Here is a 17,953-nt window from a genome sequence, read left to right as displayed (position 1 = left end):
TGCTGGGTATAAAGAGAGAGAGTTTAAATGATGCTGGGTATAAAGAGAGAGAGAGTATAAATGATTATGGATATAAAGAGAGAGGGAGTACAAAGGATTCTGGGTATAAAGTGAGTACAAAGGATTCTGGGTATAAAGAGAGAGAGTATAAAGGGTGCTGGGTATAAAGAGAGAGAGTATAAAGGGTGCTGGGTATAAAGAGAGAGAGTATAAATGATGATGGGTATAAAGAGAGAGAGTATAAAGGGTGCTGGGTATAAAGAGAGAGAGTATAAAGGGTACTGGGTATAAAGAGAGTATAAAGAGAGAGTATAAATGATGCTGGGTATAAAGAGAGAGAGTATAAAGGGTGCTGGGTATAAAGAGAGAGAGTATAAAGGGTGCTGGGTATAAAGAGAGAGAGTATAAAGGGTGCTGGGTATAAAGAGAGAGAGTATAAAGGGTACTGGGTATAAAGAGAGTATAAAGAGAGAGAGTATAAATGATGCTGGGTATAAAGAGAGAGAGTATAAAGGGTGCTGGGTATAAAGAGAGAGAGTATAAAGGGTGCTGGGTATAAAGAGAGAGAGTATAAAGGGTGCTGGGTATAAAGAGAGAGAGTATAAAGGGTGCTGGGTATAAAGAGAGAGAGTATAAATGATGCTGGGTATAAAGAGAGAGAGTTTAAATGATTATGGATATAAAGAGAGAGAGAGTACAAAGGATTCTGGGTATAAAGTGAGTACAAAGGATTCTGGGTATAAAGAGAGAGAGTATAAAGGGTGCTGGGTATAAAGAGAGAGAGTATAAAGGGTGCTGGGTATAAAGAGAGAGAGTATAAAGGGTGCTGGGTATAAAGAGAGAGAGTATAAAGGGTGCTGGGTATAAAGAGAGAGAGTATAAATGATGCTGGGTATAAAGAGAGAGAGTTTAAATGATGCTGGGTATAAAGAGAGAGAGTATAAAGGGTGCTGGGTATAAAGAGAAAGAGTATAAATGATGCTGGGTATAAAGAGAGAGAGTTTAAATGATGCTGGGTATAAAGAGAGTGAGTATAAATGATTATGGATATAAAGAGAGAGAGAGTACAAAGGATTCTGGGTATAAAGTGAGTACAAAGGATTATGGGTATAAAGAGAGAGAGTATAAAGGGTGCTGGGTATAAAGAGAGAGAGTTTAAATGATGCTGGGTATAAAGAGAGAGAGTATAAATGATTATGGATATAAAGAGAGAGAGAGTACAAAGGATTCTGGGTATAAAGTGAGTACAAAGGATTCTGGGTATAAAGAGAGAGAGTATAAAGGGTGCTGGGTATAAAGAGAGAGAGTATAAAGGGTGCTGGGTATAAAGGGAAATAGTTTAAATGATGCTGGGTATAAAGGGAAAGAGTTTAAATGATGCTGGGTTTAAAGAGAAAGAGTTTAAATGATGCTGGGTATAAAGAGAAAGAGTTTAAATGATGCTGGGTATAAAGGGAAAGAGTGTAAATGATGCTGGGTATAAAGAGAAAGAGTTTAAATGATGCTGGGTATAAAGAGAAAGAGTTTAAATGATGCTGGGTATAAAGAGAGAGAGTATAAATGATGCTGGGTATAAAGAGAAAGCGTTTAAATGATACTGGGTATAAAGAGAAAGAGTTTAAATGATGCTGGGTATAAAGAGAAAGATTTTAAATGATGCTGGGTATAAAGAGAAAGAGATTAAATGATGCTGGGTATAAAGAGAAAGAGTTTAAATGATACTGGGTATAAAGAGAGAGAGAGTGGACAGTGCTGAACTCCAAACTCCAAACTGATCCTACAGTATATCAACACTCCTACTCTCAGACTATGGTTGTGTCCCTAAGGACACCATATTCCCTATAGTGTACTACTTTTGACCAGAAAACATGGTGCCATTTGGAACAAAACCTATTTGTTAATTCAGTCCCTGATGTCCCCACAGTCCCCCCTCTCTCTAACTCTCTCTCCAGTACTGCCTGACACACTGTAACAGTTAATGACACGGCCGGTGCCGCGCTGGGGATGTTACTGCACTGTGGGGGCGTCCTCCCACATGCTCTGCCTAAGGAGAGAGAAAAAAAAGAGGAGAGAAAAATATTAGTAATATTCCTTCGTGTCAAACGACGTGTCCCTGCATACCAATGAAGGAAGAGACACAGCGTCACAGCAGAAATAGCCAGCTAATCGACTACACACACACACACACACACACACACACACACACACACACACACACACACACACACACACACACACACACACACACACACACACACATAACCCCTCATTATCTCCATATCCATAATCATCCTCCTTTAAATTAGTCTAATCCACTTTCAGTAACGGTGGTGTAATGTGCTCCTCTCATTCCTTGGTTCCAGCTAGTGTTAAAGGTCGGGAGTCTGGATTACAGGCTTCTTATTGCTGTGAAAATGACTCAATTTGTCTTCATCACTTCACACCCTGCTAACTGTCATCATTACGGTTCATCTGACACACACCAACACACATACACATCTGAGACATTACAACAGTCCCTGGTTGTGGCAAAGTGGCAATCTAGATTCCCTCTTGTCATTTTCCCGCACTTTTTTTGGAGCACATTGTACAGATAATAACCTCTGTATGAACTTAAACAGTTAACTTTCCGAAACACCGACAGCCATAGGGAACGGACTGTAATATTAATTAATGAAAGAAGATATTAGCATGAGGTAGAGAATGTGTGGGAAGTCTTTAGCTACTGCTGATGGAAGAGTCAATTTCACACAGTCAGATGCTGAATAATCATAGTCACTTTGTGTGAGCTCTGCAAGAGGTTGATATGTAGCTGTGTAACTGTGTGTGAAACGGTGAGTCTGATACTCTGAGTGAGTATCATTTAACTAATGATCCTTTGAGACAGACACAAGAAACTCCTCAACATGTGCCATAAAAGATGCATTGTCTTTCAACATTTACCTTCTGATTGCCTCATTGAAGTTTACTTTTTGACTTTAGATGTGACTTAGTTAATATTATATATAAAGTTCAATAAAAAACATGAGCTGGCGCACACCCAGAAAAAAATATTTTATAAAGTTAACATGAAAACAGTTTTCTGTGAAGAAAGAGTACAGTCTGAAGAAGTGGAAACATGGTGTGTAGTATTGTACTGTGTTTTGTACTGTATTTTGTATGTTCCTTCTCTCAATGCTCAGATCAGAGGTTCCAATGTTTGATAGAACTTCCGCCTCCTGCTGAGAAGCAGTACTATCACATACTCAAAAGCACTCAGCTTGCCCTTCCCGGGTGGCGCAGTGGTTAAGGGCGCTGTACTGCTGTGCCAAGAGAGACCCCGGGTTCGTGGTGCGACGCACAATTGGCCTAGCGTTGTCGGGGTTAGGGAGGGCTTGGCCGGTAGGGATATCCTTGTCTCATTGCGCACCAGCGACTCCTGTGGCGGGCCGGGCACAGTGCATGCTAACCAAGGTTGCCAGGTGCACAGTGTTTCCTCCGACACTTTGGTGCGGCTGGCTTCCGGGTTGGATGCGCGCTGTGTTAAGAACCAGTGCGGCTTGGGTGGGTTGTGTATCGGAGGATGCATGACTTTCAACCTTCGTCTCTCCCGAGCCCGGTTGTGATACAGCCCAGGATTGAACTAGGGTCTGCAGTGCCTTAGACCTCTGTGCCACTCGGGAGCCCAAAACAAGACTCAGAGTAATCTAATAATCATCCAATCATGCTTAAAATTCTAATCATGCGTCATAAAGATTTATTGGCCCGGCTAATTGAAATTCCTGGATCTCAGTGTTGTTTTGTTAATAACAAAGCTGCTAATTGATGAGAAAAAAACAGAGTTGGCAGGTTGAAGTGGTCATAGAAAGAGAAGAGACTACATGACAACAGAGTGATAAATTACAGATGCTTTTATGTGTACTGTAAATTAATGGCTCAAGTAATGAAGTACTAATAAAATGTTCACTAGTGTTCTTCTGTCATGAATGAAATGGGGTACCACACTGCACACACTATCCAAGGCAACTGAGAATGAACTCGAGACAGTACTTTTAGCTAGGAAATCAATTCTACTGTAACTACTGTGGCAATTGTTCTTATTTTTTGTATTTTACGCCCTTTTTCGATCTTGACTTATCGCTGCAACTCCCCAACGGGCTCAGGAGGCAAAGGTCGAGTCGTGTGTCCTCCAAAACGTGACCCACCAAACCGTGCTTCTTAACACCTGCTCGCAGCTCACCGACCTGTCAATGGACAAAAAAATGTAACATTAGCTTGCGCTAACAACAACAACGGTGAACAAGAAAATGAATTGTGACAGCTATGTCTCAACCAATCATTAGACTACAGCAGAGGGTGTTGACAGTGTGTGTGTGTGTGTGTGTGTGTCTGGTGTGTGTCCCTAAAAGTGTTGACAGCGCCTAATTGGGCCATTGGCCAGATTCCATACAGGGTGTGAAACAGACATTGGGTCCATGATCCACCAGGGGCACAGAGTGTACGATGACAAGCCGATACAACACTGGACACTATTGACGGTCCAGAATGATCCATAATAGGGCTATCAGGGCAACAACTCCAGAATGTCAGGAAGCCTTGCTGGTCCTAGGGGTGAAGTGAGGTTCCTGTAGGGTTGTAAAGAAAAGCTCATGGGTGTGCATAAGACCCAAGTTTGAACCCAGTCGGTTACATCACATTACACAGTGTCCAGATGTATTAATAACCAGGTTGAGCTATCGCAGGCCTCCCCTCTGTGCAGATCTCCCTTTCTCTCTCTCTCTGAATATGTCAAGAAAGTTCATGCCAGCCATGTGATTTCTCTCTAAAATATTATGGATGAGACTCCTCTGATGTTGACCGGACTGCACAAATGGACAAAAAATGTGCTTTTCTTTTGAAAAAATGTACATTACTTAGTGACCTCAAACTATTGAATGGTAGTGTATATTGTGTATTTCATTTGTTGTTTTATTTTCTGTTTGGAGCCCAGGACGAGAAGGCGTTGCTTTGGCAGCGGCTAATTGGGAATCCTAATAAAATACTAAAATAATACTACTACTTCCGACGGCCATGTTAACATAATGTATTACTGAGCTGTAAAACAATGTTATTTTTGTAATAGGTGTTGTCATAACCCTTTGGAATATTAGCAGTTTACAGGGTTCCTATATTTGGGTAACCGTGGTGATAATGGCAAACTGATGGTTGGGTAACCGTGGTAATAATGGAACAGTGATGGTTGGGTAACCGCGGTAATAATGGCTCAGAGATGGTTGGGTAACCATGGTGATAATGGAACAGTGATGGTTGGGTAACCGTGGTAATAATGGCTCAGAGGTGGTTGGGTAACCATGGTGATAATGGAACAGTGATGCAGTGTCCCCCTGCTTATTGGGTTCTGGAAGTTAGATAAGAAACAGTTTGGTCCCTGAGGATTGGGAGCCTTTCTAGTGGCTTGTTAAATGGTAATAGTTTACTTAAAGCCTTCAGGTTTCACCCATTATGATGCTGAGTCTTGCCTAGACTTTGTTTTAACATGTAAGACAAACTTATTTAAGATTATATGTAGTTTCCACCAACCTTTGTTGACCGGTTGCATCACCGCCTGGTATGGCAACTGCTCGGCATCTGACCGTAAGGCGTTACAGAGGGTAGTGTGTACAGCTCAGTACATCACTGGGGCCAAGCCTCCTGCCATCCAGGACCTATATAATAGGCAGTGTCAGAGGAAAGCCCATAAAATTGTCAGAGACTCCAGTCACCCAAGTCATAGACTGTTGTCTCTTCTACCCCACGGCAAGCAGTACCGGAGTACCAAGTCTAGGACCAAAAGGCTCCTTAACAGCTTCTACCCCCAAGCCATAAGACTGCTGAACAATTCATCAAATGGCCACCGGACTGTTATATTGACCCCCCCCATTTGTTTTGTACACTGCTGCTACTCACTGTTTATTATCTATTCATAGTCACTTCATCCCTACCTACATGTACAAATTACCTCAATTAACCTGTACCCCACACACTGACTCGGTACCAGTACATCCTGTATATAGCCTCGCTATTGTTATTTTATTGTGTTACTTTATACATTTTATTTTTTACTTTAGTTTATTCTGTAAATATTTTCTTAACTCTTCTTGAACCGCATTGTTGGATAAGGGCTTGTAAGTAAACAAGCATTTTACGGTAAGGTCTACACTTATTGTATTCAGCGCCTGTGACAAATACAGTTTGATTTGATTTGACAATACACATTTACGCAGCCGACAGATACCATGTTTGTTTGTTTTCTCAACTAAACTACTGCCAAACCCCTGTTGGCCTACTTAGGGTCCCAAGCCGTACTATCCTGCTGCCTGTGATGGTGAGAATTCACTTTGTTGTGGCAGCCAACTCTCCTCAGGTGCTCATATTTAAGCTGTAACTGCTTTGCATTCTTGTCAGTGTCTGTGTCCCAGCAGAAATATACAGCAGAGAGAGACCATCACCAGGGTAATGCAGGGAGTACCAGAACAGTCACTGTGATACAGCTATTGCTGCTACATGAGAACACAGGGACAAGAAGACAATTAAACGCGTAGCCTCGCCAGCACCACTAGCTGCGGAGACTCACTTACAATGACATTATCTCAGACATTCAGTAGGTCACGTCATTGGGGATAGGGCAGAATAAAGAAACAGAAGAACTCAGGGGCTGAGGGATTCAAATGCACAGCTTCCATATCTGCTCTCACTCAAACACCTGCAGTTTGAAGGTTAGAGATAACATTGCAGTGGAGGGAAAAGAGGAGACAGGTAGAGAAAAACATATTGACGGAAGAATATGGAAAATATAGTTGTGTTTGGTGAGAAAATGGGAGAATATTCCCTATTATATCCTGGTGCTTCATTGATGCTTCTTCCTGTGCCTTGCATAAGGTAGAAGCAGTACACGTGGGGGTTCACTCTGTCTAGTCTGGCTGTATTGGACCCGTGGTGTTCAGACCAGCAGGAGGAATCAGGTTAATGTGTCACAAATTGCCTTTAAGTGGATTGATGTGCAAAGTGGTCAGACTACATCGACATAGTTAGTCTGCCTCAGACAGTGGATTCAGTCAGAGAGTGCTAATATCTTTTCACTGGTCATAGTGCATATAACCCCATCCCCACCCCTCTCTTGCTCTGTCTCTGTCTCTATATATATTTTTCTTTCTCTTTCTCTCCCTCTTTCCCTCTCTCCCTCATCTCCCACCATCTCAATTAAATGCCATTTGATTTACTATGGATGCTACAACAGACATGGATTGTCATTAGCACACCATGGTGGACTGTCTGACTTCTCTCTCCCCATTGACCTTTGAGAGTGAGTGACCTTTGAGAGTGAGTGGTTACGAGGAAGGAAGAAGCAGAGTGGAGGGAAGGAGACCGGACCCTGAGTAAATTCCTTAAAGACAGGTTCTGTAGGATGTATATATACTGAATGTGCAAGGCGGTATTGAATGTGTCACTGTCTGTCCATATGTCACCGCCTCAAATGTTTCTATCGGCCTGTGTGCACTTACGTTGTAAACTTTTATTCATAGTCTAGGTTGTAGCAACCTCATGATGGGTATAGGGGAAATTAGAGTATCATGTAGTAGCCTAAACCTATCGATGTTACATTGAACTGGGGGAATGGAATATGAATGACAGTCATCCAATATGCTGTAATAGAAATAAGGCCATGCTCATTAAAAAAATAATCATCCTCCATCATCTTAAACGGCACTGTATTGAAGTATGAAAATAGTTACAGAAATAGTTGCATGATATGCATCCATCAGACAAAAGGTATCTCTGTAGAGTAATCAATTCTATTTTATACCTTTTGTAAAAATTGTAAATAATAATAACAAATGTACAATTGATTTGGGAACCTACATTCCAGTCCCCCAGTGTCTATGTAGCAAAGGAAAGTTTGTTGTTTCCTTTCCCTCTCTACCTCACTACTCTTTTCCTCCCCTTTCCTCCCCTTCCCTCCCCCCTACAGTTTGACATGCAGCGCATCACCCTTGAGGAGCTGAAACACATCCTGTTCCACGCCTTCAGAGACCATCTGACCATGAAGGACATCGAGAACATCATCATCAACGAGGAGGAGAGCCTCAACGAGAACTCGGGACACTGTCAGGCAGACTTTGAAGGAAGTGAGTAGAGTAGATTATGTAGTCTATGGAGAAAGAAAGAAAGAAAGAGGGAGGGAGGGTGGTGTGTCTGTGAGAGAGAGAGAGAGAGAGAGAGAGAGAGAGAGAGAGAGAGAGAGAGAGAGAGAGAGAGAGAGAGAGAGAGAGAGAGAGAAGAGAGAGAGAGAGAGAGAGAGAGAGAGAGAGAGAGAGAGAGAGAGAGAGAGAGAGAGAGAGAGAGAGAGAGAGAGAGAGAGAGAGAGAGAGAGAGAGAGAGAGAGAGAGAGAGAGAGAGAGATGCTAGCTGTCATTGGCGGAGCAGAGCGTGCTGCACGTCTATCCTCCTGTCAGGACGGATCTGACTCCAGCTATCAGGATCCATTACTGTCATAGACTCCACCTGCTGATTTATTGATTGAAGGTGTTTATGGTGTAGGAAGTCATGTGGTCCCCTGGGCTATGACTAGCAGTGATTAAATATGCATAGCCTGGCTCTGCAAAAATGTGTCTTTTAGGAAGTTTTGAACACCGCAGCAGCAGAGAAGGGTGTTTAGGTTGATATGAATCTTTATTTTTTGTTTGTTATTGGGTTGTTCCACAAAAAGAGTGCCTTTTGTGTCCCTTTGATATTTTACGAAGACATTTTGCACCAATATTGAATTTTAAAAGCCTGCTATATTAATTGAAGTGCCATTTAATATAGACCACATGGAGAATTCAATAAATCAGATTTTCTATATGAATAAACGCTTGCTAAAGTGCCAAAATCTTCTAGGAAGAGCAGAACACGTCAATCCTGTTACCCATAGATAGACAAGCTGGAAATGTTTTAGCAATTGAATTGTTTTGGTTCAGCTTGCATTCAATTACCACTCCCTGTTGCACACATGCTTCCATTCCCCCATTCACAATGGGATTTATGGCTGATTTAGGATGGAATCGTCAACCTGTTACGGTCAACCTTGTGACTTTATTTGGCATTTAATAGGCACTTACTATAATCAAATAACATTTTATTGGTCACGTACACATATTTAGCAGATGTTATTGCTGGTGTAGCAAAATGCTTGTGGTGTAGCAAAATGCTTGTAAAGTCTAGTTTTAAATGTAATCTCTTGAGGGGAAGCATTGTTTTTATGAAGTCAAACATGTACTCTTTTTGACAGAATGTTAGAGATTCTGAGTATTTTTGGACTAAGTTACGCTTTTCAAAAGGCACCATGGAACAACCCTGGAACGACCCTTTTCAAAAGGCACTGTGGAACGACCTTATTATGTCTGTAGTGAAGATAATACAACAGTTGAATGTCAGGATCAGGAGACCAGAGTTCAGATGAATAGTAACAAAACAAACATGTAAGCATTTCCCCTGATATCCTTTGAGTATAACTACTCACACCTTCCCCAGTAAGATGTTGGTTCTGTAGCCTTTCAGGTTAGAGCCACTCAGAGGTCATTGTTTCTTAATCTCCTTCTGTGGCAGTCTGATACACAATGCTCCTTGTGAAACTGGAAAGGCTGTGTGATGCTGCAGAAACAAAATGGCCTCTCATGCTGTAGGAGTGGCAACAGATAGTAGGGCTGGATATGGTTTGTAAGGAGCTTTATTAGGTGCAAATCTATACATTTTAGCTCATTTAGATTACACAAGTTTACTTTTGTGTCAGTAGTGATGATTTCAGTGCTTTATGACATCAGAGTTATAAATATCTTGTGAGAGTGAGAGAGTGAGATGTAAAGCAAGTCGGAGGCGGGCTACACAGGACTCTGTACCTGCAGGTCATTGGCCCAGCCCACCTAATTACCACGGTTACCACGGCCCCATAACCCAGTCCGCTGTTTCCAGGTCACTGATTGGCCAGGGGAGGGAGACTTGCTGACTTACCATTCTATGCCGGTGGGATACTGAACCGGATAATTATATCACGGCCTAAAGTTGGCATGGCTTTCAAGTGTGTGTGCGTGCATATCTGTCCATATGTACTGTACATTTGTGTCAGTTCTATTTACATCTCGGGTCCCACTGCGCTGCGGATACAAACACAAACACATCATGTGACAGAGAGCAGAGCCTCAGCTGCTGCATAGGATTAATCTCACCTCTGCATTCTTTCTGCCAGTCACACTCTCCCTACCACTCACTCCCTCCTTTCCTTTCTTCCATCCCTCCCTCATTCATTTTCCAACACAAATAACTCATTTCTCCAACCTAAATCAGGTCCCACCTAAATCAGGTGATTCAGAAGAGAGCCTGGTGCAGTTTGTTTAATAGTAATTTCTCCCCATCAACACTGCTGAAAATAACTTGATATTAGGCTTTCTCTTTTTTTTTTATACTTACAACAGAGAACGGCAAATGGCAAGAATGTGATGTGCCAGCTTGAAATGGATTTTGGTAATAAACCTCTATGCACCTTTAACTTTCTTTCTCCCTTCCCTCTTTTCTCTCTTCTATTAGTCCATTCTAAAAATAAGAACCGGCAGACATGTGTGAGGAAGAGTCTGATTTGCGCCTTTGCCATGGCCTTCATCATCAGCGTCATGCTCATCGCGGCCAATCAGATGCTGCGGAACGGCCTGGAGTAGCCACACCCAGCCACACCCACTGTGAGCGGGAAAAACTAACCTGCATGTGCATGATGAAAGTGGGTGAGGTCATTTCCTGTTTCTTTAGAAAGAAAAAAAAACGACTTCAAAAATACCTCACTTGATGGTGACAAAAAAAAACAGAAAACACTGAATGATAAACCATCAGATTTTTCTGAGTGGATGACAGTCTGACGTCCACCGACACTCAGAAGCCAGCATGAGGAGTCCAGCGAGACCCCTCATAACCCCATTACTCTGGCAGGGACATTCAAGGGCTGACTTTCGCTTACTCTGCTGTCTCTGTTCCCTAATGCAATAAAGACACAAGTACAGGAGTTCAGTACTCTTCCTCTCTTCCCTACCCAGAGTCTTCATATGAAGGTACCTTGGAATTCAATTTGAATTTCTTGCCTCAGAAGGCCGAATCATGGTGGATTGAGACATGCCCTCAGTGTATTTGTATAAGGCAGCATCCTTGTGGATTGAGACATACCCTCAATTGGATCTGTGTGAGAGAGAATGGAGCTGTGCCTCCTGCAGTGCAGAGAGCCTGATTAGTTACAGGGCACACCGCTGCAGTCTGGCTACGCACATACACTCTTACGCACACATCTACGCATGTACTTCCACACACACACAATAATTGGCCTGTTATTCTAGTTTCCTGAGGGCGGGTGGAAGCCAGCTCACCGCTGGAGCATACAGTAAAGCTCTGGATGCGACAGGCATGATGGTGCCGTCTGCTGTAAGGCTGTTGTTTAAGCTCTTCTAGAAGCTTTCATCCAGAGTTCCGGAGTGAAATCAGTGGGTATTTCTGTGCCCAAATTCCTCACTGTTCCTCAGTGTTTGAAAGACCATAGCTGTGAAAAGTCTGGGCTGTACTGTACCTATGATCTAATTCCTCTTGAGGTAGGTATGCCTGAACTCCTGTATTGTATTGACTCTCATGGTAATATATAAACCACCTACAGTTTTGCTGAAGAATGCTTGTAATAGCTACAGTACTGCATGTGATCAAGTCTACGTCGATATGTAAATATGTATGTAACCCATGTTGTTGTTGTTGTCTATGTGTATAGGGTGACGGTGTTCTACTCTGTATGTGCATGATTGTTGGTACACTCTACTCCCGATTTAGAGGTGGAGGGAAGGAGAGAGCACTGTGAAACCAGAGGCTGCTGCCTTCCAAATCACAATACACAGACAGACAGACAGACAGACAGACAGACAGACAGACAGACAGACAGACAGACAGACAGACAGACAGACAGACAGACGGAAAGCTCTCTATGTTCCCCTCACCCTCTGGCCAAAGCCATAGAACTCAATAGAGATGTACTGACTGAAGAACACTAAATGGTTGTTGTTGTTTTCCGTTACAAATGTGTATTTTCAGTAGGAACAGTCCATCCTTTGTGCATGTTGTTGGGTTCCTTCACCCACCCTTTTTTTTTTTTTTTACAATCATTTCCACCTATCCCCATGAGCAGAACGGAGAGTAGAATCACAGACTGGTGTAAGAGCCCCATCTAGAGGTTGGCTCAAAAATTGGGATAATTTTTGTAACACAGTGTGCTCCCCTAGCTCTGGTCCAAATGCAGCCTGTAAACATTGGTAAAAACAGTGTGCAGTTGAGGTTGGAAGGCCAAAAGGGCTTATATGAAAACCACACCACAAATATAAGTACAAAAATATAAGTTTGTTCAATCAGTTAAACAAAGCATATTAATTATGATTGTACATGATCAACTCAGTATACAAGAAAATCGATGTTTGATTGTGTGTGTGTGTGTGTGTGTGTGTGTGTGTGTGTGTGTGTGTGTGTGTGTGTGTGTGTGTGTGTGTGTGTGTGTGTGTGTGTGTGTGTGTGTGTGTGTGTGTGTGTGTGTGTGTGTGTGTGTGTGTGTGTGAGAGAAAGAGAGTGAGGCTACTTAGAGGGGATTATTGGATAGTTTGGTTCATCAGGCTGACCCCCAGTCTTCGCTTGAAGTTGATGAGGTTTTGGCAATGTGAAGATAAGAATTCCACAGTATAGTACCTCTGTATCTGATAGAGAATTTACTATGTGGGGAGGGTGGAATATTATTATTGTAGTGGCTTGTGTTAAATAGATGGATTTCAGAATTACCTGGAAGAATCCATTGAAGGGTTTAGGTAAACTTTCTGGGAGGTATGAGTATTTGAAGATGAAAGTGCATAATTGGCGTACATTAATGTTGTAAATAAACAAGATATTGAGTTTCTTAAACAAAGGTGCAGATCGAGTCAGATAATTAGAGGATGTGGCTAGTCTTGCAAAATCTATTTGTATGATGAGTCATGTGTGTAGGTAGGAGACATCAGGTGCATTCGGAAAGTATTCAGACCCTTTGACTTTTTTCACATTTTGTTACGTTACAGACTTATTCTAAAATTGATTAAATTGTTTCGTTTTTTCCTCATCAATATACACACGACCCCATAATGACAAAGCAAAAACATGTATTTTTTATTTTTGCAAATGTATTAAAAACATTTACATAAGTATTCAGACCCTTTACTTAGTACTTTGTTGAAGCACCTTCAGCAGCGATTACAGCCTCGAGTCTTCTTGGGTTTGACGCTAAAATCTTGGCACACCTGTATTTGGAGAGTTTCTCCCATTCTTCTCTGCAGACCCTCTCTGTCAGGTTGGATGGGGAGCGTCGCTGCACATCTATTTTCAGGTCTCTCCAGAAATGTTCGATCGGGTTCAAGTCCGGGCTCTTGCTGGGCCACTCAAGGACATTCAATGACTCGTCCCCAAGCCACTCCTTCGTTGTCTTGGCTGTGTTCTTAGGGTCATTGTCCTGTTGGAAGGTGAACCTTCACCCCAGTCTGAGGTCCTGAGCACACTGGAGCAGGTTTTCTTCAAGGATCTCTCTGCGCATTGCTCGATTCATCTTTCCCTTGATCCTGACTTGTCTCCCAGTCCCTGCCGCTGAAAAACATCCCCACAGCATGATGCTGCCACCACCATGCTTCACTGTAGGGATGGTACCAGGTTACCCCCTGACGTGACACTTGGCATTCAGGCCAAATAGTTCAATTCTGATTACATCAGACCAGAGAAATGTTGTTTCTCATTGTCTGAGAGTCCTTTAGGTGCCTTTTGGCAAACTCTAAGCTGAAACTCTGGAGCTCTGTCAGAGAGACCATCAGGTTCTTGGTCACCTTCCTGACCAATGCCCTTCTCCCCTGATTGCTCCTTTTGGCCGAGCGGCCAGCTCTAGGAAGAGTCTAGGTGGTTCCAAACTTCTTCCATTTAAGAATGATGGAGGCCACTGTGTTCTTGGGACCATTAATGCTACAGAAATGTTGTGACACTGTTACAGGAATTAAATTCCTCTTTTAATAACCAATTAAAATGAATCACTCTGTCAATTCATAAGAGGTTGTAAGACCCTTATTGGTATAAAATGGACAGAGACAAGCCTTTTAAATCAACCAGCTGCATTTATTCTCATGAGTATTGCCCATTACACATTTTACCACAGGTTATAAACTGAAAATGACGTCATTAGTTTCAGTACTTGCCATGTCATCTCCGCTGTAGTACAATGGCTGTATGGTTCACACATGTCTCTCCCTATTTAAGATAATATATGACCGAGCCAAGGTCATGCTTGTGTAGATAAGCCTTCTAGCCAGACTGGCTATAAGTTCATTCATTTCTACCATGGCACAGACAGTCATTGTTCTAATTCTTGATTATATTTACACACATTATATTCAGTACTAGGATTAAAAAGAAAATTCATACATATACAGTAACATAATAGTATTCTGATTAGTACATATACAGTAACATAATAGTATTCTGATTAGTACATATACAGTAACATAATAGTATTCTGATGAATACAAATCATCTCCAATCAGTTGAATTTACCACAGGTGGAATTCAATCAAGTTGTAGAAACATCTCAAGGATGATCAATGGAAACCGGATGCACCTGAGCACAGTTTCGAGTCTCATAGCAAAGGGTCTGAATACTTATGAAAGTAAGGTATTTCTGTTATTTGTTTTTTTTTGTACAAAAAAAATTCAACATGTTGTCGCTTTGTCATTATGGGGTATTGTGTGCAGACTGATGAGGAAAAGGCTGTGATGTACCAAAATGTGGAAAAGGTCAAGGGGTCTGAAAACTTTCCAAATGCACTGTATGTACTGGCCCAGAAAATGGGATATGGTTGAATTAAGCTATACTGTACACGAAAGGTATGTGGAAATGTCAGGTGAATAATCAATGCCTTGTATTGAGATGTATGATCATCAAAACATGAAATGTTGAAAAATAATATTATGATTCTTCCCTATTCTATCTGTATAGAAGGTTTTATGAAATGATGAATGTTCTACCAAAATGATTGTTGGTTCGATTAACTGCACTGTTTGTGGGACATAGATAGGAGTCTTTTATTGGAATTCTGTATGGCAGAAAATGTCCTTTTCACCTTGAAGAGGTTTGCGTTAAAGTATGATCAAATGAACGTCCCCATTAATTGTATCATCATGTTTGGACGGATGGCTCCTCTGTGAAGTTTCCAAGTTTGTTTTATGATGTCAAAGTAAAAGCACTGATTTATGTGCAATATCATCTTGCAAATACATTAGGCTACACTGGATTTAATATTGTTGAAACCACCAATTTAAGCTTACTGGGTGCAAATTCTCACCTCATTCATTATATAATGTATTCTGTCAAACTGGAGTTTGTTCCTTATTTAGCTGTTTTGAGCTGTCACCCTTGTCTGCTTCATTAATTGCACCCTAATACACATGTTGTGCACTAATATTGACCAGGGTCCATGGGGCTCTAGTCAAAGTAGTGCACTATAGAGGGAATAGTGTGTCATTTGGGATACTACCCTGTCCTAACCCCACAATACACTGTAATACCAGGGTATAGTCTGAACCTTGTGTTGATGAATAAATAAATACATGTTATAGCCCACATAAAAGGCTCTGGCCTGGGTATACTATACTGTTACAGGGGGTGGAGCTGTACCTGCCATCACAGAATCAGTGCATGTCTTGATCATTAAAACTGATGGTGAATGAGACTGGAAAACTAACAGTCTCACTTTAGTAGCATGGTGTTTGAATTGCACACGTATGTGCTGTATGGACACTACATAAAATACATAGATATACACAGTGCTTAATTTGAGCCGGATCCTGCCGGAACACCTCTCCATTTTGGACTGTTTTTTCCCGGAAACTATTTGGCCGGATCTGGTACCTAGTGTGGCATGAAAATGTACAAGAAGTACACTGTAAAAATTATAATGAAAGTTCATTCGAGTTGCTTCTTCGTTAATTCTCCTACCCTCACAAAAAAACTTAATGTGAAAAAGTAGATTTTCACGCTTTGCCTAATATTCTAAGTGTTGATTTGGGTTTATGGTTTGAGCAACATTGTAACCTTTGTTTGACCCCAACGCCAGGCGGTGGCTGTGTGAGAAGCGCGCCATCATCTCTCACTTAACTGGAATGAGATTAACTTTGTATGATCTCTCTCCCTCTCAGTTCTGATAGACCTGAGCCTGGAACTCTCATCTCTCCGTTGCACATCATCGTGTATTTCCTTATAGAATCATAGCCGCGCGAAGGGTTCTGAAGGAACTGCAGCAGCCTACAGTCGGGAACGCGCGCCAATATGTCAGTGAAAAAAACAGTACGCAGACCAAACAGGCCTTTCGTAATATGTCAAATACAATCGAGGTAAAACACAGGTTGAGGAGCAAATGGCTCCAGCAGAAAAGATGAGACTCTATGCTGTAGGTTACAAACATATTTTATACATTTCCAAATAATGTTCTACAAAAGAGAGCGAAAGGGAGAGGCTTTTGGCACGCGCTGCGCATCATTGGGTGAGTCAGTGAAACTTGAAATCATTTTTAGGACTATAATTTCTTCCTCATACTGTAGCCTACAATATGTACCTACACACCTAGGCCTAGGCTATTGATGGATTCAAGACAATGTCGTTTTTATTGATCTCAGTTTGTCAGTGTCAGTAGCCTGCCATTTTGATAATTTGGCGGTATTAAAACATATTCTGCCAAAGTCTCCAGTCATGGACCCTAAAAATACTCCCCATGTGTGCAACTTCTGTAAGTGCCTCTACTCTACTGCTCTATGCTACTACGCAAATGCGATGATATGCATGCAATGCGTTATTATAAAGGTGATTTCTTTACTCATGCGTTCCGGTACCTCAGAACTCCCCAGGTCACCCCCTCTCACGCTCACTTTTTGTTCCGGCACCTCCCGATTTACAAATTAAGCACTGGAATACAGTACATACATATACACATGTAAACTGTGCATGCACACCATTAAAACATGTAAGGGCAGTTTCCCGGACACACATTAAGCCTTGTGCTGAACTAAATAGCAAGATCAATGGAAAATCTCAATTGAAAGTGCTTTTTAGTCCAGATTTAAGTTGTATTATTAATAATAGCCTGAATATTGTATCTGTAAATACTGAAATCGGTACAAAAGTAAATGGAAAGCATTTATGCAATAAAACATCTCTCTTTTTTTGTAAATGTTGCTGTATCTCATTGTCTTCCATCAGATACGACTAGTGTTGTTTAGGAGACCACAAAATGTAGGTATAAGCCAGTACATCAGTATGCTGTAAACCTGGTTGTAAATTAAATTATAGATCAGCGCCCATATTTACAAAGCATCTCGGCGTAGGAGTGCCGATCCCTGTCCAGGTAATATAAAAGGCTAAACTGATCCTAGTTACTAGGTCAGACAACTGTTATGGAACTGATTACACAGCCTACTGTTGCACTATACTCGCTGAGTAGGGGCCCGAGGCGCAAGCCTAATTGTTCTGTAACCTCAATAGGTGTGTGCATGCATTAACATGGACGTATGTGTGCGAACCTTGTTGTGTGTGTGTGTACCGGAGGGCACCGGCCTTGCTTACCGGGGATCAACGGGGATAGATAGCTCTGGCGTGACTCCGTGGTCGGGCCAGCACAAGCGGGTGGTTGATGTTTAAATTGGTGTCAAATAAATAAAACAAAAAATGGCATTTTAAACGAAATGTACAAAATAGGCAGTCGAGAGCACTCTCCTTCAGCTCGCTAGCTGCCTCATTTTTATTCATGATCTAAAAGTTAGAACTGATCCTAGACCAAAATAGAAGTGCTGATCTGGGATCAAGTCCCTCTGTCCATGCAATCTTCGTTATGATCTA

At 41.7% G+C, this 17,953-nt stretch overlaps 1 protein-coding gene across 2 annotated transcripts in view; it reads left to right on the top strand.

Annotated features, from left to right (window-relative positions):
• The window catches only part of LOC118367402 (calcium-binding protein 8-like), a 69,773-nt gene extending 52,485 nt beyond the window's left edge, over positions 1-17,288 (top strand). For both annotated transcript variants that reach the window (XM_052520975.1, XM_035750974.2), the window contains exons 5-6: positions 7,988-8,144; positions 10,579-17,288. In XM_052520975.1, coding sequence (XP_052376935.1) covers positions 7,988-8,144; positions 10,579-10,706 — 285 coding nt within the window. In that variant the 3' untranslated portion in view covers positions 10,707-17,288. The remainder of the gene's footprint in view (positions 1-7,987; positions 8,145-10,578) is intronic.
• The last annotated feature ends 665 nt before the right edge of the window (positions 17,289-17,953 follow it).

Source organism: Oncorhynchus keta, chromosome 1 (assembly GCF_023373465.1).
Source record: "Oncorhynchus keta strain PuntledgeMale-10-30-2019 chromosome 1, Oket_V2, whole genome shotgun sequence".
NCBI lineage: Eukaryota > Metazoa > Chordata > Actinopteri > Salmoniformes > Salmonidae > Oncorhynchus > Oncorhynchus keta.
Note: the sequence above shows the minus strand (reverse complement) of the source record. Positions and strands in the feature narration are given on the sequence as shown.